This window comes from Cannabis sativa, chromosome 6 (assembly GCF_029168945.1).
Source record: "Cannabis sativa cultivar Pink pepper isolate KNU-18-1 chromosome 6, ASM2916894v1, whole genome shotgun sequence".
Lineage (NCBI taxonomy): Eukaryota > Viridiplantae > Streptophyta > Magnoliopsida > Rosales > Cannabaceae > Cannabis > Cannabis sativa.
The window spans coordinates 68,420,715-68,444,195 of record NC_083606.1 but is presented as its reverse complement, the minus strand read 5'-3'; the positions used below and the strand labels follow the sequence as shown (position 1 = coordinate 68,444,195).

The following is a 23,481-nucleotide window of genomic DNA, read 5'->3' as shown; positions in this document are numbered from 1 at the left end:
ATCTAAAAATAAAGATAAGGTATTTAAGTGTATAAAATCTGAAACATTAAGTATTTATACCGCAATTTACCCTTTTTTATTTATAGAATTCTATTTGCATCCGTAAAATAATAAGTACATTTTATTATTAAAAAATATAAACTTAAATAATTTTAAAAAAATTATTCTTTATTATGAAATATTATAATTTAAAGAAAGAAAATAGAGAAGAGATGATAATTTTTTTAGTGTTTTATTCCAATGGTAGATCTCCTATTTATACATATATAAAAGTCAAATATTAAGAAACTAAGAAAAATGAAAACTAATAAGAAAAGGAGAATATTGATTACAATTGATGGTAATAAATAAAAGATTTAGACATCCACATAATTATTAATATTTATAACACTCTCCTAGATGTCCATAATAATTGCCTCATTAAAACCTTGCCGAGAAAATCCAGTGGGACAAAACTCGATCAAGGAAAAAAGAGTGCAGTATGAAATTACTCCCACTCATTTTGGCATTCATGGAGATCCTTTAATCGACTCATTCCAATCTTGTGAACTATCTTCTCAAAAGTTGATGTTGGTAATGATTTTGTGAATAAGTCTGCAAGATTATAACTTGATCGAATTTTTTGAGTATCGAAATCACCATTTTCTTGAAGATTGTGTGTAAAGAAGAATTTTGGTGAAATATGTTTGGTTCTATCTTCTTTAATGTACCCTCTTTTAAGTTGAGCGATGCAAGCAGTATTATCTTCATAGAGGATTGTTGGTACTTCTTTATTAGATATTAATCCACATGTTCCTTGAATATGTTGTGTCATTGATCTTAATCAAACACATTCTTGACTTGTCTTGTGAATTGCAAGTATCTCAACATGATTTGAGGAAGTAGCCACTAGAGTTTGCTTTGTTGATCGCTAAGATATAGCAGTGTCACTACAAGTGAACAAATTCCTAGTTTGAGATCTAACTTTATGTGGATCAGATAAATATGCGTAGCCAATAAGTTGTGACCCACAATTATTAGAATAGAACAATCATTTATCAATAGTACCCTGGAGATAGCGAAGTATGTGTTTAATCCCTTTCCAATGTCTATATGTTGGAGCAGAACTAAAACTTGTTAACAAATTGACAGAGAAAGCTATATCAGGTCTTGTACAATTAGCAAAATATATCAATGCTCCTATTGCACTAAGATATGGTACTTCTGGACCAAGGAGCTCTTCATGTTCTTCTCTAGACTGAAAATGATCTTTTTCCACATCAAGTGATCTAACTACCATTGGGCTACTTAATGGGTGTGATTTATCCATATAAAACCTTCTCAAAATTTTTTCAGTATAAGTTGACTGATGAATGAAAATTTCACATTTTAAATGCTTAATTTATAGACCAAGACAAAATTTTATTTTTCCTAAATCTTTCATTTCGAACTCTTTCTTTAGATATTCCACAGCTTTTGAAAGTTTTTCAAGAGTTCTAATAATATTCAAGTCATCAACATAAACAACAATGATAACAAACTCACAACTTAAACTTTTTATAAAAACACATGGGCAAATATAATCATTTTTATATCCTTCCTTTAATATTCACTGAGTCGATTATACCGCATGCGTCCTGATTGTTTTAATCAACAGTGATCTTTGTAATTTAATTGAGCATATTTCTCGATTGCTTGAATTATATGCATCAGGCATCTTAAGTCTTTCAGGGATCTTCATGTAAATATCACTATCTAGCGATCCATATAAATAAGTTGTGATTACATCCATTAATCGCATATCGAGTTTTTCACTCACAGCCAGGCTAACAAAATATCTTAATATTATTGCATCCACCACAATAGAATATGTCTCCTCATAATCAATAACTGGTCTTTGGGAAAAACATTGTGCTACAAGTCTTGCTTTGTATCTCACAACTTCATTTTTCTCATTTCTTTTACGTAAACATACCCATTTGTATCCAACGGGTTTCACACCTTTAGGTGTTTGGACTATAGGTCCAAATACTTTGCGTTTAGCAAGTGAATTCAATTTTGCTTGAATTGCTTCTTTCTATTTTGGTCAATCTTTTCTATTTTGACATTCTTTGATAGATTTAGGTTCAAGATCCTCGTATTCATTTACAATTTCTAGCGCTACATTATAAGCAAAAATATTATCGACAATTACTTCGAGTCGGCTCCATTCTTTTCTTGTATTGACATAATTTATTGAGATCTCATTATTTCTAATATTTTCAGGTACCTAAATCTCCTCAAGAAATTTGTTTATATCAACATCTTCCTCAAAATTTTTAGCCTCTTTATTAGGGTCATCTTGATTATTTGCTCTTTTCTTTTTCGAGAATTTTTTTTCTTTAGAATTGACTGGTCTACTACGTTTTAAGCATGCTTTAGAATCATTAGCTAATTGTCCTTCTGGGACTTCAATTCGAACTGGAACATTTTCGATTGGAATATGTGATTTTGTAATTTTCTTTAGGTCAATGAGTGCATCTGGTATTGTGATTTTGTAATTTTCTTCGGAACAATTACATGCTGAACTTAGAATCTAATGAATGAACTATAAGTCCAAAGCAATTAGGAATCTATCCTAATGGAGCTCAATACAAAAAGTATAGTGGAAATTATCTATTCTTTGTTTATGCAGACATTATTGTTCAGAAACAATCTCAATATCAGCTCTCATCAATTGAAAAACAATGAAAAGAAAAGGCTTTCAGGACAAATACTTCCTTTTTTTTATCCAAGTATAAATATTTGTGTACTAAAAGTAATATAAAAATATACAACAAAGTTAAAACAAATACATATTTATGGTGATCCAAAAACCATGATAAGGCTCTCAGTTGTTTCCTTTTCACAATCTATTTCTAGAGAAAAAGGTAGCGCGAAAAGTAAATAACCGAATCTATAGACGACAAATGAAAAATAACAAGCTTGTAGTTGTAACATCATTGTGATTTTTAGAAATACAACTAACCTGTAACAAGCAGAGCTACACCTCAATTCAACAAGCAAAACGAGTAAATCGGAGTTGAAAAAGAAACTACTTTATGTAAATAATATCTTCATCAGGATCATCACTCTCCCAATCTCTGCCATCTTCAGGAGCATCAGATGATTCAATTTCCTCATCATCTTCACTTTGTGCAGTATTCTTTTCATTTTTTATCTTATCTAAAATTGCTATCACCTGAAACAATCAACTTTAACCGATTAGCATGGCACTAAAAAGCGGACAAAGCTTAACTAGTTTCTTTTTTTCATGGCCATGGCAGTTCGACCAGGAACAAAATGATTAGCAAACAATGAAAGTAAGATGGAACACCTAAAAGAGAGATTTAGAAAGCTCTTACAGCAAATAGCAACTTTCTACTGAGAAAACAAAACATTATTTTGTATGAAATGCTGTGAGAGCAAGGGCAGTTGGATAAAATGACAGCAATTTATAAAAGAGAATTTTATAAACCTCTTAATTGCAAATAGAATTTTCTCTTAATATAAAGAAATTGGCAGCCAACACCTAATTCTTGAACAATAAGGATAAAGGTGAAGTTTTTTTTCACCAAGGATTAAAATCAATTTATTTTCGTACCACAGCAAACCCAACATAGCGGAAACATACTAACAGAATTCCATATGAAAATCCAAACCCCAATATCATAACAGACCTACAAACAAATTATCAGAACAGTCTTGTCAAGCTCTATCTATATACAAGCATTTTGCTCCAATTCATACCAACCTTAATGAGCTCATGAGTGACCTAAAGCAATTTGTACTAAGTTCAAAAACAAACATGTATTTTAAATTCAAGAACATGAATCATAAGCTCTCTAGTTGAAGTTGTAACATATTGACACAATTAGAAAGATATGATTATAACTCACCCTGCTTCCTCTTTCTAAAGACTCATCTTCTATGAAACGAATTTCGGGAGTCAATCGCAACTTCATACGCCTTCCCAACTCACCACGAACATATTTGGCTTTCGACTTTAGCCCAGCAAGAGCAACCTCCTTCCCTCTTTCATCCCCAAAAACAGATACATAAACTTTAACCACCTACATACATTTAAAAAATGAAAACAATCACATAAATAGACCTCCTTCAATTTATATAAAGCAAATCCTTTTTTTCTACCTGATTAACTCCAACATCATCAAGTATAACTGAACAACAGTTCAATACAACTTCAATCATCATGCATCATGCCATAAATAAAGCAAGACCTCTTCAAACCAAGAAATCAGCAAAATTGCAATCTCTAAACAAGTATCTATGATTTCACATACTACCCCTACCATTCTCTAAAATAAGATATTACATTTCTAAATATACAAACACAATCCAAAACCCAAATGGGAACCAATACCAGTCCTTAAACCCCAATAATTTACCCCAAACACTTGCTCCTACTCTCACTCCCACTTATGTTGAAATTATTCTAGTAGAACAATACTAACCAAAGAGAACCCAGCAAAGAAAAAGGTACCTGCAAGTCAGATGAAACTTCAACATCACTAATGGTGGTAAGAGAAGAGAGATAACGGTCAGCTCCCAAAGCAGCTTCAGGTAAAATTGCGTATTGTAAAGTGGTATCAGTGAGAAGCATATCAGAGAGTTCCCTTCTTATCTGCTTAGCCACCATTGCCACTCTCCTCGGCTTAGCCATACACCTTATCGTTAATAAAGACCGCGAACTGAGACGAACCCCATGATTCGTGGGTTTACTCCACGCCGTTAAACTTAAGGATAACGATAATGACGAAGATGACGATGGTGGTGATGACGGAGTATGACGGCGATATTGAGAGGGTGAGAGCGGTGGATAGTGGAGAACCAGGTGTGACATTGCTATAAAAATTTCACCTTTTTGCGAATTTTTTTTGGTGTAAATATAGAAAATGATTAGAAATTAAAACATTATCCAGAAAAAGAGTAGATTTTTGGAAACTCACCAGTACCAGCAAGAGAAGAGAAGAGTGTAGTGAGTGATTTTGGGTTGAAATTTGGAGGAGAAAGTGATGAAATTTGGGTCCTCACTCCTCACTTCAATTATCTTTGATTTCTTTTATCTTCTGCTTAATATGATTTTGCTTCTCTAATTTTTAAGATAATATAAAAATTAGAATAATATTTACTGATTATTGCCACTAATCTGGTTATATAATTCTTAATTATTTTGTAGTTGTTTTTTGAAGAAGTTTTTTTTTTTTTTTTTTTTGTTGAAGCAAAGGTCGAAACAATTTTGGTTTGAAAGGAGTGCTCGTAAAAGGATAAATTATATTTCTAAGCTGTAGAATGATAGTGGAGCTTGGTTTACTAAGGATGATGGCCTTCCTCAGTTAATAAAAGACTATTTTCAAGGTCTTTTTACTGCCTTGAATACCGAGTGGGGTAACATGTTTGATGATATTAAAGTTTCGATTTCAGCTTCTCAAAATAATGATCTGGTGCGACCTATTTCGGAATGGGAAGTTCGTAGGGCCTTGTTTAAAATGCATTCGAAGAAGGCTCTGGGTCCTGATGGGATGAGTTTAGGATTTTATCAGAAATTTTGGCATATTGAGGGGGCGTATGTGGTAAGGTTGGTTTAACAGGTTTTCTCTTCAGGTGAGTTTCTAGTTGGCATTAACGATACAAATATTGTTCTTATTCCAAAAAAATAAGAACACTATGAAGATGGGGGACTCAAAGCCAATCTCTTTGTGTCATGTGGTCTACAAGATTGTTTCTAAAGTGATGGCCAATCGTTTTAAAGTGGTGCTACCATTGGTAATTTTTGACACAAAAAGTACATTTATACTGGGTTGGTTGATTTTTTATAATATTATTATTTGAAGCGTAAGGTTTTTAGGATGGAAGGAGTTATGACGTTAAAGCTTGATATGAGTGAAGCGTATGATATGGTAAAGTGGAATTATCTAAGGGTTATGCTTCAGAAACTTAGTTTTTCACAATACTGGGTGAAAATGGTTTCGTCTTGTTTTTTCACGGTGAGGTATCAAGTTGTTCATGGCGGTCATAGGATGGGGCCTATTGCTCCTTCTCAAGGAATTAGGCAGGGAGACCCTTTGTCCCCTTATTTGTTTTTTATTTGTGTGGAAGGCTTCTTGGGATTACTTCGTAGGTATGAGTAGAATCAGTTAATAAAAGGGTGTCGTGTGGCTAGGGGTGCTCCGCCAATTTCTCATATGTTGTTTGTTGATGATAGCTATTTTCTTGTCCAAGCTAACATTGGGGGACTCAAAAAGTGTGGAGATTTTACATAGCTTTGATATTATGTCAAGATAAAAGATTAATTTGACTAAATCTACTACTTTTGGGAGGTTGTTAGTGCTATTTGAATATACATGAAGCTGGATGCGAATAGTATGTATTTGGGTCTCCCAAGTACAAGTGGTCATAACAAGTCTACTGTATTATGTTTTCTAAAAGAGAAGATGAGGAAGCGTATACAAAGTTGGAATGGTAAACTCTTGTCGCATGTTGGTAAGGAGGATTTGGTTCGTAATATGGCTCAAAATCTTTCAACTTATGCTATGAACATTTTCCTTTTGCTTACAGGAACATGTCATGAGTTATAACAACTTATGGCTAACTTTTAGTGGAAGTCGTCTACGAATTCCAGTCAAGGAATTTTGTGGATGAGATAGGAGAGGATGGCGTGTAGTAAAGAGGTTGTTGGGTTGGGTTTTTTATTCTCTTCATTATTTCAATCTAGAAATATTAGGTAAACAAGCTTGGAGGTTTCTAACCAAGCCTGATTCGTTGATCTTTAGAGCCTACATAGCTTGGTATTTTAAAAATGGGAACTTCCTTTCGACAAGACTTTGTAGCAATCGAAGTTATATTTGATGAAGTCTTGTTGAGGTAAAAGAGTTGGTTTGTAAGGGGGCAAAAAAGGGAATTGGTAATGGGAAGGAGACTCTTATTTTGATGATTTGTGGCTACCGAATGGTTCATTTTTGAGTCTAACTAGTTTGGATCCTGGTTTGGCCAAGGAACATGTTAGTAGTTTTTTTGTGGTGGGTGAGAAAGCTTGAAATGTTAGAATTGTCAAAGACTTGTTTGAAGAGGAAGTAACAACCAATATTCTTGGTGTTTTCCTTTTTGATTTAGTTTCTAAGAATTATTGGTATTGGGGTTTTGAATCTTTGGACACGTATACAGTTGATAACTCTTGAGTAAAGAGTTATTTGATATCACTTTAAGCATTTTTTTTATGTAATTGTGTGTCATTTAAATTATGTTTGTCTCTTAATTTGTGAAAGTTTCAGTGATTTATGTCTTTGTGTGTATTTTGAAGTTGTTAGTTAAAATCAATAACTCTTGTGCATAAATTGGCAAAGAAAATAGCAAGTTAGTCATGTTCTTAATTTTGCTGAAATTCTGTGAAGTTTTTGCTGCAGCAAACAGATTTGTGGCTGATGTGTTTTATTTTCTTAGAAAAAGGGTGAGTTGGCATTTCATTAAAAGAGGTGGCATTTGTGGAGATGACGTGGCAATATAAGAGTGGTGGCTGGAGCTATTACATGGAGAGGATATCTACATGACATGTGTAGGGTTTATTTTGGGGCAAAAAGGTACAAAACCTAAGGAGAGAGAAGAAAGAAGGGAGCCTCCATTTAGAGAAAAAAAGAGGGGCTGAACGAAAAGGGAACTCTTGGCTGCCATTTTTACACAGAAAAAAAAAAAGAAGATTGAAAGAAGAAGAAGAAGAAGGAGGAAAGAGGAGAAAGCACAACAAGATTCAACATCCATCCTTTTGGAAAAATCCTCTATTATTGTTTGCTATTTCTTTCTTCTCTCTTTTAATTTCTTTAACTTAACATTCAAACTCTATGTCTAAGTTTTATCTTGTAATGGTGGTTCTTAAGTTAGCTATGAGCTAAACTTTTTAATGGTTTGAATTGTTGAAGAACCCTATGTTTAGTTGAGTAATTTTCTTATGCAAATATTTAGTAAAAATTCTCATGTTCATTCAAGTGTGTGTATTGCTAATTTCTTGATATTGTTTGGCCACCAATAGCTTGATTATTGAGTTATATTTAATTCTGGAAAGGTTAAATGTAATGGACTTAGCTTGAATGACACAAGTTCTTAATCTTTTTTTAGATTAGATTTGAAATAACATAGGAATATGTTATATCATTGTGTAACAATTGAGAACTATGCTTGAAATGGTATTCTTGAGCTTGCTTGGCATAGGAATATGTTTGAACAGGTCCAAGGATTGATTGCATAAAATTTGGAAGAGTTTTGTGCACTTTAATGGAGTTCTTGTTAACCTGGGATTTTTGCTAAAGATTTGCTAACTTTTTGCTGCAGCAAAAACGCACAGTTTTTGCTAAACATAGGGGGATTCAATAGTTCAAGCCTTTCACATTTCAAAAGATTACAACTAAATTTTATTTTCATCTTGCATCTACTTTTGAGTTAATTTACTTATTTTCTTACTCCTTTAGTTGATTCATTAATCATTTAATTTTAGTTTTTAGGCTTGTTGCTTGGTAATTAATTTTTGCAATAGAAATTTTATTTTCACAGTCCCTGTGGAGACGATACTCATTACTTATCACTGTATTACTTGTTTGTGACTACGTGCACTTGCGTATCTAATTTTAACACAACAACAGTAAAGAATATGTTTAATTTGTTATATGCTTATACAGATGGTAGTGTGGACAAGGAGGTTATGGCATTTTGGAAGAAGTTTTGGTAGTTAGAACTTCCCCCAAAGGCAAAAAACTATGTATGGAGAGCAGTTAGTGGGTGTTTGTCGACAAGAGTTCAGTTGAAGACTAAACATGTGGATGTTTCTCTATTGTGTTTGGTGTGTCATGGGGCAGGTGAATCAATTTTGCATTGTTTAGTTTCTTGTAATTTTGCGCATAATTGTTGGCAGGTAACGGGTTTGGCTATAGTCTCAGTTGATGCAAGGTTGTTTGGGGACTAGTTCTTACACTTGTTCTCACGGCTAGGTGAGGAGCAAAGTGTTCATGCGGTGATGTTAGTTTGGGCAATTTAGTTTGAGTAAAAGAAGTTAGGTGGAGTTCGTTGTCAATTTGGCTCGTTCTTGATCAGTGGAGGAAAGCTCAAGAAAGAAGTTTGTTTCCTTCGTTTGGTACTTGGTATCTCTCAGATTGGGCTGAGCTATGGACTAAACCAAGTTATGAAAAACTCAAGGTAAGCATTGATGCTGCATTGTTTGACGAGGAGGGAAGGCATGGTTTCAATGGGGTTGTTCAGAATCACCAGGGTTGGGTCGTGGTTGGGATTTCAGGATTGCGGCTTGGGCGTGTTTGTCTAGAGATTGCTAAAGCCATGGCTCTCAAGAAAGTGGTTTCGTGGTTAAAGCGAGATTTTTTGAGTGTTAATGTTATCAAATCAGATTGTCTGGTATTAGTACAAGCTGCTAAAAATTTAAGTATTTTGTCATCCACTTTTGATGGTGTCGTTGAGGATCGTAAACAACTTCTAGCTTCTTTTAATAGTGCTTTTTTACGTTTTGTCAAATGATCTGCCAATTGAGTTGCTCACTATATGGCTAGAGTATTTCATTTATATATTGGTCGTATATATTTAGAGTTTTATCTCCCTTTTGATGTTGCTAACATTGTTGAGGCCGAGTTGGTCTATTTAAATAAAAATTTTAGTAAAAAAATGTAGTTCTTATGAAACTTTGAAGTAAAAAATATGGACACTAATAGTTTCATTTGTTGCAGTAAGGCAGATTTATAATTTATTTTTTATAAAAATTGTATGGAGTTTTAATTTAATCTTTTTTTTTTTAATTTTTTTTATTTAATAATTAAAGAACAAAATAACAAAAAAAACCTACAAATATATTTTATAATAATTAAATTTTTATAAAATTAAATAAATTTATTAAAAGTAATTATATTTTTTGTTTAGTGTAAGTATATATATATTTTATCACAATTAACTTTTACATAGTAAAAATTTTGTGTCTGTCACTAACCATAAGGGGTGTACATAAATTATCCAATCCAATTACAACCGACCGCTAAACATTGGATATCTAATTTGTGATTGGATCGGATCGGATGCTATTTTTAAATATCCAATTGGATAAGATTAGATGTTGGATGAGGTGTGTTTGGGGGAGAAAATATGGGCACAAAGCAAAAACCCAATAAAATAGAATAAAAGCATTAAAAGGCCCAAACAGAATGGGTGGGTACCCAAAAGCTCGAGGTCCGGGTACATTAAAAAGGTCCAATATTGTGCGGCCCAATAAGAACCCTAGAGGATAGATACAAACAAAAAGCACTAACGACAAGAAAGGGAAATAAACGTCGACGGAAATTATAGAAAAGGAGAGATGGAAGGTTAAAGCCAAAGTTTACTGAAGGAGGAAGGGCCAGGCGCAGGACATATTAAAGAGGAGGACCCAAGGGGAGTCCTCCGACCGACCGGCTGACGGAAGACTTGTCCCTAGAACATAATAAGGTAACACACCAAGATAACGCCTTAGTAAAGGACAAATACTTCCGTCGGGAGAAGACCCAACCCGCCTCAAGTAAGGAAAGGAATTGCGGCAGAGAAAAGAGATGTAGTCTACAAAGAGAGAGATAAACACTTCAAAGAAGGATACAACACCGTCAGACCAAGAGAGAGCAATAGTAAAAACAGCAGTTGACCAGAAAGCAGACACGTAGCAAGATGGAAGGAACAGAGAGAAAGGACACGCGTCAGAAGAGTAGGTAAACAACAGGTTGCCCGTGCAATCAAAGAACGTACCATATAAATAAAAATCACCCACGTAAAGAAAGGGAGAGGATTAGGAACTGAAAAAGAGAGAACTCACACAAAACAAATAATGACTGTTCTTGACTAAACAGTGTGTTCAAAAATCCAATACATCCAACATTCAATCGAACTAATTAGTATTTTCTTTTAGTTTGAATTAACAATTAGATTTTATATTGTTATACGTAAAATTTATATGTATATATAAAAATTAACATTGAAATTATATTATTTTTTTCTTAGATTAGATGGATCCAATCCAATCCAATACATACTGGACCTAAAATATTGGATGGATTCGATCCGATCCAAAAAATACTAGATCTAAAATATTGAATAAACTTAAATTAAATTAATAAATATATATGAAATACATCCAACGGATATAACCGATCCAATCCAATATCCAATGGATGTTGAATTGATTGGATAACTAAAATTAATTGGATTGGTAAAATCTAACATTCCATATATAATTAGATCAGATCTGAATAGACTTAAAAAAACATTGAATATAGTCCAATGAACACTCCTAACCATAACCATTTAATTAAAGATAATGAAGAGATATCCGCTCATCAATTCTCATAGTAGAGACACGTGAATTATTGGTTGTATTGGATAAAAAAAAGAATTATTGGTTATAATTACAAAATATTATTATTTTAGATAATTACTACTCATTTAGAAAAATAAAAATAAGAAGTTATAAGTAATTATTAATTGGGGAATTACTCTGTATTATTTTTTAATTTTTATCATTTGTATTGTTCTGTTAGTTATTTTAGATGTAATTTAAATTGCTAATTTTTATGTGAATTTATGTAAAAAAAAAAAAAAAACTAATTTGAAGTGATAAAAAAAGGAAGAAAAAACCTTGCTTATTTTCACTTTCAAACCCATAAAAAAAAATCATAAATTAGAAAAACCAGGGAGAAACGCGGGAGAACGCCGGGAGCTGCTACAGAACAAACGCGGGGGCCGGCGACGTAGAGACGAACGGGAGGGTTACTGCTGGTTCGCAGGTGGTGGCTCCGGTGAACGCAGGTATGGGTTACTTTTTGTCTATTTCTTTTCTTCTGATTTTGATTCTTTAGATTCTGTTATTTATTGATTTGTTAGTATAGTTTTTGATTTACATAGCTGAGCTCCTCAGCTTTAATTTAAATTTATCTCTTGAAAAACTCATTATTAACGCCTCTACTACTTAGCTCTTCACTTACCATCATGATATCAACTTTAAGAAAGTGTTGAATTTTATTGTTTGATGAAGAAAGTTTGGTGCTTGCAGTATTCAAAGACCCATTTTTAGTCTCTAGCTTTATTAACACCTTAAGACCTTAATTTTTGTTGACATTATTGTTTGAAAGAATAGTTTTGTATGCATAAGCTTTAGATTAAGCCCATTCTGTTATGTTATCTAAAATTATGTCTGTACGTGTGATATATATGATAGGAAAGATAAGCATATGATAATTGATATGAATAATACTTGCTTGTAGAGTTTGTATTGCTCTGAAGCAGTTGTTATGGTTGGTCAATGTTAATGAAATTTGTTATTGAATTCAAGTTATAAGTTGATGCTAACAAGGATAGATTGTAAGAGGAGACTTACAAGGTTTTCTTTCATCTCTATAGAAATACTTAGTTGATTAAAAATTTAAAGCTTTCTCTGTATCTATGATTTTCTTTGTATACATGATTGATTAAACCTCTTTGTCATTAATTAAGTTGTTGTTGTCTCTTTGCATGTACATTGTATATGTTTGGGAGGTTTGATGAAAGCAAGTGTGGTTGCTACTAAGTGTTTAGTTTCTTGCAACTCTTGAGTTGGTGCTCAAGGACAAGCCTTGAAGCTTTTGCCTTTAGTACAACACACTGCATAAAATTGTTGCTTTTAGGTTGGGAGTTATACCTATAAGTCTCACTCTAGCAACCACCCTTCACAATAAAGTTGAAACAAAAACCAGGCCTAGATTATTTTGTTTGCTTTCACCTTTTGCTGGCTTTTCGATAAATATTGAAACGGAAGAATTAAAGATTTAAATCTTCAATGTATGTTAATCAAGTTTGACTTATTTTCTTTATTTACTTTTCCCATCAATGATCAAATTAATAGGTATTCTGTCTCAGGCCTCAGCCTTTGTTTGAATACTTGAAAACTAGTGTTAGGCCTTAGGGTATTAAATAATGAGGGTAAATGGTTCATTATAATGGGGTATTGAGGTAGTATATATAAACTGGTATTAGAAAAGTTCGGGGTGTGAATCATTTAGTCAAGTGAGCTTTAGCTCTTGGGAGAGAGCTGGGTCTCTCGAATACACCCAATAACTTGTTCTCTTATCACTCCAATATCAATATTAGTTATTATATTCTTCTATTGGCTACTGTTTACACTTAAATGATAGGAAATTCCTATCAACTAGCTTATTATTTTCCAAGATTTGATGCTTCATATTGCAGAAATTCAGATAAGGCTTTGCGATTGAATTTCTTATTTTTTTTGATGCAGAGGGGAATATAGTAACATTGAAACACAATGAGGCCGAGCTTTCTTCTCTCGGAATGGGTACATTTCATTTGACCATTTTTCATACATGCTATATGTTATCATTGCCAAGCATATTATAAAGATTTTGATCTTAACTTCATTTCATCACCATCGATAACAACTATTGTCACAATTATTGAAATTGTGAAGAACAATGTACTAGCTACTAAGAAGAGTAATGAACTTGAATTTGAGACACCATTTATAACACTTGATATAGATTTTTTATTTATTCTTCATTATTTTTTATGATGTGATTGAACAAAAGGTTTATCTTCAGGTATATTAGATGCTTTATTTTTGTTCTTATAATAACATGTCTTCTATGGATTATTTGACTTGAAAATGAGGGGCACAAGAATTTGAGGATTTTTTTTTTCTTGCTTTGTAGTTGTTGTGTTTGACTTAACCATGCCTCCATAAAATCTTTACATCCAATTTTGCATGTTGCCAACGTCGGCAGCCTTTTCGGGGTTAGGCGGCGGCGGCCTCAGATCTCATCGCCGATTGCCAACGTCGTTCTCGTACCCATTTCATTCTCTCATTCACACCCGCTCTTCAATTCCATCTCACAAACACAAACCCGCCACCAATTGGAATGTAACTCATGCCCTTGTTCAAGCCAATCCACTCCTTGCTCTTCTTGAAAATTCCAAATCCATTTCTCATTTGAAGCAAATCCAAGCTCGAATGACCATCACTGGCTTGATCGCTGACCCATTCGCTTCCAGTCGCCTTATTGCCTTTTGTTCGCTATCCCAATTGAAGAATCATGATTACGGCACCAGAATTTTGTTCAACACTGAAAACCCAAATGTATTTTCATGGAATGTAGCGATCAGAGGGTATTTGGAGAGTGAATCACCGTGGGAGGCTGTTGTTTTGTATAAGAGGATGGTTGGAGATGGTGTGTCTCGGCCGGATAAGTATACTTATCCTTTACTGCTCAAGGTTTGTGCTTTGTTGCAGTCGAATTTGATCGGGTTTCAAGTTCTTGGGCATGTGTTGCAATTGGGTTTTTGTTCTGATTTATTTGTTCACAATGCTATGATTCATATGCTTGTTTCATGTGGAGAATTGGATGAAGCACGCAACCTGTTTGATAAAAGTTTTGTTAGAGATTTAGTTTCTTGGAATTCTTTGATTAATGGGTATGCTCGGGTGGGACTAGCATCTGAAGCGATAAGGTTGTATCAAGACATGGAAGCGAATCAAGTTAAGGCGGATGAAGTTACAATGGTGGGGTTGGTTTCTTCTTGTGCCCAACTAGGGGATTTAAATAAAGGGAGAGAATTTCATCGGTTTATTGAAGTAAATGGATTAAATTTAACGGCCCCTTTGGGTAATGCGCTCATGGATATGTATGTGAAGTGTGGTGATCTTGCATCAGCTGAAGAATTATTTGGTGGTTTGGTGAATAAAACTATTGTCTCATGGACTACAATGATAGTGGGTTATGCCAAATTTGGGTTTTTTGATATTGCTGGAGAGCTTTTGTTTGAAATGCCAGAGAAGAATGTTGTGCCATGGAATGCACTAATTACTGGATTTGTCCAAGCTAACCGTGGTAAAGAGGCACTAGTTCTGTTCCATGACATGCAGGCTAGGAACATAAAGCCTGACGAGATTACCATGGTTGGTTGCTTATCAGCATGCTCACAACTTGGAGCTCTTGATATTGGAATATGGATTCATCATTATGTTGAAAAACATCTCATTTCTTCTTATGTTCCCTTCGGAACTGCTCTAGTTGACATGTATGCCAAATGTGGAAACATCACAAAGGCACTTCAGGTGTTTCAGAATATGCCAGAACGAAACTCCTTGACATGGACGGCTATCATTTGTGGTTTGGCTGCTCATGGCCAAGCACATGATGCCATTTCTTACTTTGAAAATATGATTGATACAGGGTTGGTGCCTGATGAAATAACATTTATTGGGGTCTTATCTGCTTGTTGTCATGGAGGTTTGGTTGACGAGGGCCGCAAATACTTTTCCCAAATTAGCTCCAGATTTCATCTTTCCCCGAGCCGTAAACACTACTCCTGTATGGTTGATCTTCTTGGTAGAGCTTGCCTTTTGGAAGAGGCTGAAGAGCTTATCAAGAACATGCCAATCAAGGCAGATGCTGTAGTTTGGGGTGCATTGTTTTTTGCTTGTCGTATGCATAAAAATATTCTAATAGGAGAAAGAGCAGCTTATAAGCTTCTTGAGTTGGATCCTTATGATAGTGGGAATTACATCCTGCTTGCAAGTATGTATGTGGAAGCAAATATGTGGGATGAGGCAGCAAAGGTACGGAAAATGATGAAGGACAGAGGAGTGGAGAAGACTCCTGGTTGTAGCTCAATTGAGGTTAATGGCATTGTTCATGAGTTCACAGTTGGCGATAACTTACATCCTCAATCTAAACTAGTATATGACTCCCTAGTTTTGTTAACAACAGAAATAGAGACTCTAAGTTCTGAACCAGAATTTCATACATTCAGGGATAGCTTTATGCTTGCTTTAGATTTCGGCTAGTGGTTTGTGCAAGAAGCTCATTTTACCATATTAGCAGATGGAAAATGTAAGAAGAAAGAAGAGTGTTGAAGGAGGAAGTGATTAAAATGGTGAAGAGGTGTTCAGTGAGTGCACTTCAAAGGAACATTGTTAATTTCTCTTTCCATTATGACTACGGAATCATCCATCGTTTCGTACGAGTAAGTAATTACATAACAGTATGATGTTGTTTTGATATTTTTAAATAAACTCTCACAAGTTTTAGCAACATAATTTGCCTTTTTTTTTCGACTGAAATTGTTTTGCCATTTGTGTAGTGCAGGTGTTTAACAGGTAACCTATAAATAATCCCTTAAAAACATTTTTCGAAAGGAATTCTTCAGGCCCAAGGTGCTGGGGAAAGTCAGCATGCATGCTCGTGGAGTCGCTGTCTACAGTCTTAGCCATCTCATCTCAGCCATGTCTGAGGTGCCATTTTAGTTTCAGTGTCTTCTATCAATGTGTTTAGGAAATTATTTAACAATTTCAACCTTCATTCATCAAAATTTGAAGTAGGAAAGTTCTAAACGGATGAGCTTAGAAATGTCAATATTTCGGAAACTTAAACAATGCTTAAACTTGCCCATATCAACAAGGCTCTCCTGTCTTCAGAACTTTTTCAAGCTGAACAATCTGCTCTCTTATATATAATCTAACATCTATGTGTGTGTGCTCTTTTCATTATATACTGGATTTCAATATTGTAGAAAATAATGATTCGAATTGTGTGTTGATTTCATAGAATAATACATATTTATATACAAAGTTAGGAGACTAAATATCTACTAAATATCTAATTCTTTTACAGCTAATATACATCTAATATCTAACACTCCCCCTCAAGCTGGAGCATAGATGTTAATCATGCCCAGCTTGTTACAAAGATAATCAACCCGCACTCCATTCAAAGCCTTTGTAAAAATATCTCCTAGTTGTTCTCCGGTCTTCACATATCCTGTGGAGATCAGACCTTGTTGAATTTTCTCACGAACAAAATGACAATCAATCTCAATGTGCTTAGTTCGCTCGTGGAATACGGGATTCGAGGCAATATGAAGAGCAGCTTGATTATCACACCATAATTTTGCTGGAATAGAAGTCTTAAACCCGAATTCATTCAAAAGCTGATAAATCCATATTACCTCACACACAGACTGGGCCATAGCTCTATATTCTGATTCAAAGATCGGATCTAGATACAACATTTTGTTTCTTACTCTTCCAAGAGACCAGATTGCCCCCAACAAATACACAATATCTTGAAGTGGATCGTCTATCTACCTTGGAGCCTGCCCAATCTGCATCAGAAAAACACTCAATCTGGGTATGTCCATGATCCTTGTAAACTATACCTCGTCCTGGTGCTCCTTTTAAGTAACATAAAATTTGTTCTAATGCTGCCCAATGATGAATTGTTGGAGAAAACATGAACTGACTGATAACACTAACCGGGAATGCAATATCTGGACGAGTCACAGTTAAATAATTCAACTTTCCAACTAACCTGCGATATTTCTCAGGATCTTCAAATGGTTTCCCATCACGTGTAAGATGCACAGCTGGATTCATCGGAGCATTGCAAGGTTTTGCTCCCAATTTCCCTGTCTCAGTTAGCAAATCAAGTACATACTTTCTTTGAGACAGAAAAATACCTTGTTTACTCCGAGTAACTTCAATCCCCAAGAAATACTTGAGCTCTCCTAAATCTTTCGTGTTAAACTGGGTGTGAATGAAAGACTTAAGGGATGAGATGCCTTCAGTATCATTTCCAGTAATAACGATGTCATCAACATACACCACTAACAAAATGATACCAACAGTTGATCTTTTATAAAACACAGAATGATCTGACTTACTTTTCAACAACCTGACTAAATTTACCAAACCAAGCACGAGGGCTTTGTTTCAATCCATATAAAGATTTGCGAAGATGACAAACTCGCCCTAACTCTCCCTGAGCAACAAACCCAGGAGGTTGCTCCATATATACTTCTTCCTCAAGATCTCCATGAAGAAAAGCATTTTTAATATCAAGCTGATGCAAAGGCCAATGATGAGTAGCTGCCATGGAAATGAACAGTCGAACAGATGTGAGTTTAGCAACAGGAGAAAAAGTATCACAATAGTCCACTCCATAGGTTTGAGCATAACCCTTGGCAACAAGACGGGCCTTTAAGCGAGCAACTGTGCCATCTGGATTGAATTTAACCGTGAACACCCATTTACACCCGATGGCCTGTTTTCCGGAAGGTAAATCAACCAAGACCCAAGTACCATTCGCAACCAAAGCATTCATCTCTTCTATCATTGCAGCAAGCCAACCAGGATGAGACATCGCTTCTCGAACAGTTTTAGGAATAGTGATAGAATCAAGAGAAGCAATAAAAGAACAAGAAGAAGAGGAGAGATGATTATAAGACACAAAAGAAGTAATAGGAAAAGTACATTGGCGTTTACCTTTACGTAGTGCAATGGGAAGATCATCTGAGATTTCCGGATCTGATGATGAAGATGCAGGTGCAGGACATGAAACAGGAGGTGGAGGAGGGGGGCGCCTGGTGTACACTATAGGAGGCCGAGGGAGTGGTGGAGGTGGTAGAGGTGGTGCAGGTGGTGGAGGCTGAGGGAGTGGTGGAGGTGGTATTGTCGGGGTGACGACCGAGGCAGGTGAAGGAACAAGAGACCCGCCAGAACATGTAGCAGGCGCATAGGATGTGACAGAATAAACTAACAAATCATCATCCTCCCCCTGACTAGTAGAAGTAGTGGAAGATGAAAAATAAGGTGTATTTTCTACAAAGGTAACATCAATAGAAACAAGATATTTGTTGAGATCAGGACAATAACACCTATACCCTTTCTGAAGACGAGAATAACCAAGAAAGACACACTTTAGTGCCTTAGGGTCTAATTTGGTGACAGATGGACGGACATCGCGAGCAAAACAAACACTACCAAATACTCGCGGAGCAACTGGAAATAATGACTTATTAGGAAAAAGAATTTTAAATGGAATTTCACCATTAAGAACAGAGGATGGCATGCGATTAATAAGAAAGCATGCCGTGGAAACTGCATCGGCCCAAAAAGGTTTAGGAACTTTCATTTGAAACAAGAGAGCACGTGCAGTTTCAAGAAGATGTCTGTTTTTACGTTCTGCAACACCATTCTGAGGTGCCGTATCAACACAAGAAGTTTCATGAAGCATGCCATTAGAGGTCATATAAGATTGAAATTGAGCAGACGTGTACTCTTTGGCATTATCACTTCTCAAAGTACGAATAGATACATTAAATTGAGTTTGAATCTCAGCACAAAAAGCACAGAATATAGAAAACAACTCAGAACGATTTTTCATTAAGTATAACCAAGTTACACGAGAATAATCATCCACAAAAGTAACAAAATACCTGAATCCAGGTTGAGACAAAATAGGAGAAGGACCCCAAACATCAAAATGAACTAACTCAAAAGGAACACTAGCACGTTTATTGACACGTGGACTCAAACTAACACGATGATGTTTGGCAAACTGACATGACTCACAATCTAACGAAGATAAACTACTATATTGGGGACACAGTTTCTTGAGCAAAGGAAGGGATGGATGACCTAAACGACAATGAGCCTCAAAAGCGGAAGCAACACTCGAACAAACAATAGAGGTTGGCGGAAGTGGGTCAAGAACATACAAGCCACCAGATTCATGTCCTTTACCAATAATCTTCTTCGTCATAAGATCCTGAAACAAACAATGATCAGGAAAGAATGAGATGCAACAATTTAGATTACGAGTGAGTTGACTAACAGAAAGCAAATTAAACGACAAATCAGGTAAATGTAAGACTGATGACAAAGATAGCATAGGTGTAGGAACAATAGTGCCAGATCCAAGAACAGAAGCTGTTGACCCATCAGCTAAGGTGACAACAGAAGTGGGACTGTGAGACTGAAAAGTGGAAAAGAGACGGGAATTACCTGTCATATGATCTGTGGCACCATAATCAATGACCCATTTTGAGGATTTGGAAAGAAGGCATGCATTAGAGTTACCTGAATCAAGAATCGCGATGAGAAGAAGATGAAGACTTAAGTGTTTCCCGATACCTTGAGAACTTGGCAAATTCATCAGAAATAAGGACCGATTTGTCAGATGCATCACTAGTGCTTGCAATATTGGCAGAGTGTTGTTGTCGATTCTTAAATTGTAACTTCCTACACTCAAACTTGGTGTGGCCTGGTTTCTTACAATAATTGCACATGATGCTCCCAGAATTTGGTGTTATCAGGTCCTTGTGAATTACCTCATTTAAATCCACTGGGAGTAGAGTTTCTTTCCGGTGCAGAATTATTACGACTCACCAAGGCGCTATTAAGAGGAGTTGAAGAGGTAGTCTCTGTGCGAAGAACACGAGTAAACACATCTTGTAAAGAGGAGACATCGTAACCGAGAGAACTTGTGACTTTGCAGAGTCAAATTCAGATGAGAGTCCTGCAAGAAAACTCATAATAGCCATCTGTTCTCGTTGGCGCTGTTGAACTTTTACATCAGGACTAAAGGGTAATAGCACATTAAGTTCTTCATATGTTTTCTTGAAAGCCATAAAATAATTCATAAGAGACTTATCTTGTTTCTCCGCGCGATAAAAAGCTTTGCAAACATCATATATGCGAGATATGTTGTCTTTGCCAGAATACAAAAACTCCAAGTAACCCATTAGTTCTTTAACCAATTCACAATGATTAATCAAACTAATTACCTCATTATCGATAGAATTTCGAATTTGAAGGAACAAGCGAGCATCCTCACGGAGCCATATTTTCCTTGAATCGTTTGTTTCTTCAGGAGGATCGTCAGTCAAGTGATCATCTTTGTCAATACTCCTCAAATACAGTCGAATCGTCTTACTCCATTCCAAATAATTCGAACCAATCAACTTATGGTCCGTGATTTTAGACATCACGGGAACAACATCAGAAACAACAACTGATTTTGAATTTGATCTTATCTCTGCCATAATCTCAAAAGCAAACACAAAGGACAGAGAAAAAGAACAAAAGAACACCAAAGAATGAACACCCAAACACGAAGAAGACAAACAAATACCGAATTACAACCTAGAACAGATGTGAGTGGGCTTAGAAGAACCCAGTGAAGAATCGACAACAGAACGCCGTCGAAGGCGCCGTCATACGCGCCTCCACGCGCCGACGCGTGAGCCCCACGCGCAGAAGCTTCAGGCGGCTCGTGAGCCCCACGCGCGAGGAATCCGGCGACCGGACTTCGGGGTTTCGTAGATCGGCGGCTGGGCAACACGGCTGAGTGGGCGGTGAGACTAAATTCGCACTCCAAATAGGGTTTCTGAAAAACAACCCTAAACTCAAACCCTAATTTTTGTTTTTTTGTTTTTTTTTTTTTTTTAAGAACCCTATTTTCGAATTTCGAATTTTGAATCACAATGCTCTGATACCATGTAGAAAATAATGATTCGAATTGTGTGTTGATTTCATAGAATAATACATATTTATATACAAAGTTAGGAGACTAAATATCTACTAAATATCTACTAAATATCTAATTCTTTTACAGCTAATATACATCTAATATCTAACAAATATAAATGAATTGAAAATTGGTTATCTGACAAAATTTTACCTTTTCTTCTTTAATAATTTCAACTATTGTAGAATAATGCCTTGGAAGTCATATTGCTTCTTTGAAAGCCTCAGCAGTGGCCATAAACTCAGGTTCTGTGGTGATTAAGACAACTACAAACCTTTCCAACTTATACAATTCTTGTTAGTAAAAAAAATACATAAGAAGTTAGTGATGCTATGCTATCTTTGTTTGAAGAGTAATAAATCTACTAACCATTTCCATCTCCTTTTCATATATTTTTTTGGGCATTGATCCATTGGCAGCATCTTTCATCTTCAATTTTCTTACAAATATAATCAATGTAACTTGCTTGTCTTAATATCATCTTCCCTTCATACCTATATATGAAAATTTCATACCGAAGTATCATTGTGGTTTGTTAGTGATGGCACATTCAGGCTGCCCTTCGGCCCAAATCCAAGTGCTAAAGTTGCACCTTATAAACAAGAATATGAGACTCTTTCCACATTACACACGCTAGGACACTTCTATATTTTGTTAAAATATTCATCAAAATTCCAATAAACATATATACTACAAATTTTAAAAAATTACAAACATATAATTATAAGATTATTAGAGAACATTGTTCCTCATGGATTAATGTGAAAGTATTGAACTATATATAAGAACATAGGCTATTCTACTCATCACCAATTAGTTTTGAAATAGAACCTCATGATTCTGAACATGGTATAGTAGAACCATATCCCAAGCGAGCAAAATGGTATTCCAGCCACGAACAAGAATAAGCGAACAAATGGAACATCGAATCCCATAATTTTCAAAAATAACGTGTGAAAATTAGAATATTTTCTTAGACAACTTAGTATTAAATCATGCATGCATGGAGTTATGGAAATGTCATAAGCTACATGCACAATAATTCTACGAACTCTTATTAGTTTATCACTGAAGCTAATAATATTTGAAGCCATGCACACCTCATTAATTTTTATAAATTTCATTTACATGTGTTGAAGTTGAAGTTAAATTAAACAATATCATCAAATGAGTATATATATATATAAATATAAATGGTCATTATCAATCTAACTAATTATTACTGTTGAGAACTTGAGATATAGTCACTCCCACTCATCATATATAGTATACATAGATTTGACAATCCTACCAAACTAACCTATCTTTTTTTTATTATCATTTTGATTAATTGAAGTACACCAGTACAATATTAGGTTAAATCAAGTTGTGTTATTTATTTATTTATTTTTGGAAATGGAGCTTAAATCTAGTATTGAGTAAAAAAGTACTACCATGACTTGGAAACTTTTTGTAAATATTTTTGATAAATTACTAAATTATTCACATGCATTAAATAACTATTAAAATTTATGTTAATTAATATATATAGATATATAAAAAATAATAATAATAAAAAAAAAGATCTCATGCCTCTATATCTAGTAACATCAAATTACTACACTTGCTCTACATGCATGTAACATATCTTGAAGGATCTTAATTAATTTTTAAATAAAAATTTTAATTGAAAATGAATTCGAGAAAAGGAGTAATTAATAAGAAGTTCCAACTATTATTAGAAGATCCTAATTTGATCCAACATTAATTAAGGGATCACAAATGGTAGCCCATCATCAGGTCCCAGCAAATATTCCCTAAATCTTCAACTCTTTTCTATTTTAATCTTTATCACTGTGTAAAAAGAGATTTTTAGGAGACATAAGATCATGAGATTTGGTGAAAAAACACAAAAAGAAATATGTTTTTTTTTTTTCTCTAAAATTTATATATATATTGTTATTTTGTGATACCTTTTTATCTTCAAAATCTTTTCTCAACATATACTGCAGTTGCACATGAAGTAAAGATAAAAAAATTGATAATTAAACACTATATTATGGACCCTCATAACTATTCAAGATAAATAACTTTTTTTTCTTCTTTTCTACTCCTAAGG

The 23,481-nt window shown here is 34.8% G+C and overlaps 2 protein-coding genes across 8 annotated transcripts; one reads left to right on the top strand and one right to left on the bottom strand.

Moving 5' to 3' along the window:
* Positions 1-2,720: 2,720 nt before the first annotated feature.
* LOC115724499 (probable ribosome-binding factor A, chloroplastic) lies at positions 2,721-5,296 on the bottom strand. 3 transcript variants are annotated; one of them, XM_030653790.2, is made up of 4 exons: positions 4,968-5,121; positions 4,502-4,878; positions 3,897-4,070; positions 2,721-3,199 (listed from the first exon to the last, which is right to left on the bottom strand). In XM_030653790.2, the coding sequence occupies exons 2-4, from the start codon at positions 4,859-4,861 to the stop codon at positions 3,053-3,055; spliced, it is 681 nt and encodes a 226-aa protein (XP_030509650.2). In that variant the 5' UTR covers positions 4,862-4,878; positions 4,968-5,121; the 3' UTR covers positions 2,721-3,052. The 3 variants fall into 3 exon arrangements, with proteins under 3 accessions (XP_030509650.2, XP_030509651.2, XP_060973488.1); XM_030653791.2 differs by having other exon boundaries at positions 4,974-5,108; XM_061117505.1 differs by having other exon boundaries at positions 4,502-5,296.
* A 6,273-nt stretch (positions 5,297-11,569) lies between these two features.
* Positions 11,570-16,581, top strand: LOC115694783 (pentatricopeptide repeat-containing protein At2g22410, mitochondrial). Of its 5 annotated transcripts, none has more exons than XM_061117503.1 (4): positions 11,570-11,832; positions 13,298-13,354; positions 13,800-16,041; positions 16,159-16,581. In XM_061117503.1, exons 2-3 carry the CDS (start codon positions 13,351-13,353, stop codon positions 15,860-15,862), a joined length of 2,067 nt encoding a protein of 688 aa, XP_060973486.1. In that variant the 5' UTR covers positions 11,570-11,832; positions 13,298-13,350; the 3' UTR covers positions 15,863-16,041; positions 16,159-16,581. The 5 variants fall into 5 exon arrangements, with proteins under 5 accessions (XP_060973486.1, XP_030477741.2, XP_060973487.1 ...); XM_030621881.2 differs by having other exon boundaries at positions 11,615-11,832; positions 13,815-16,041; XM_061117504.1 differs by having other exon boundaries at positions 11,615-11,832; positions 16,164-16,581.
* The last annotated feature ends 6,900 nt before the right edge of the window (positions 16,582-23,481 follow it).

Coding starts and splice junctions, on each gene's coding strand:
- LOC115724499 (XM_061117505.1), bottom strand. CDS start 4,861: ATGTCACACCTGGTTCTCCACTATCCACCGCTCTCACCCTCTCAATAT. Junction 4,071..4,501: donor AAGTTTCATCTGACTTGCAG/GTACCTTTTTCT, acceptor AAATGTATGTAG/GTGGTTAAAGTTTATGTATC. Junction 3,200..3,896: donor CTTTAGAAAGAGGAAGCAGG/GTGAGTTATAAT, acceptor TGATTGTTTCAG/GTGATAGCAATTTTAGATAA.
- LOC115694783 (XM_030621878.2), top strand. CDS start 13,781: ATGTTGCCAACGTCGGCAGCCTTTTCGGGGTTAGGCGGCGGCGGCCTC.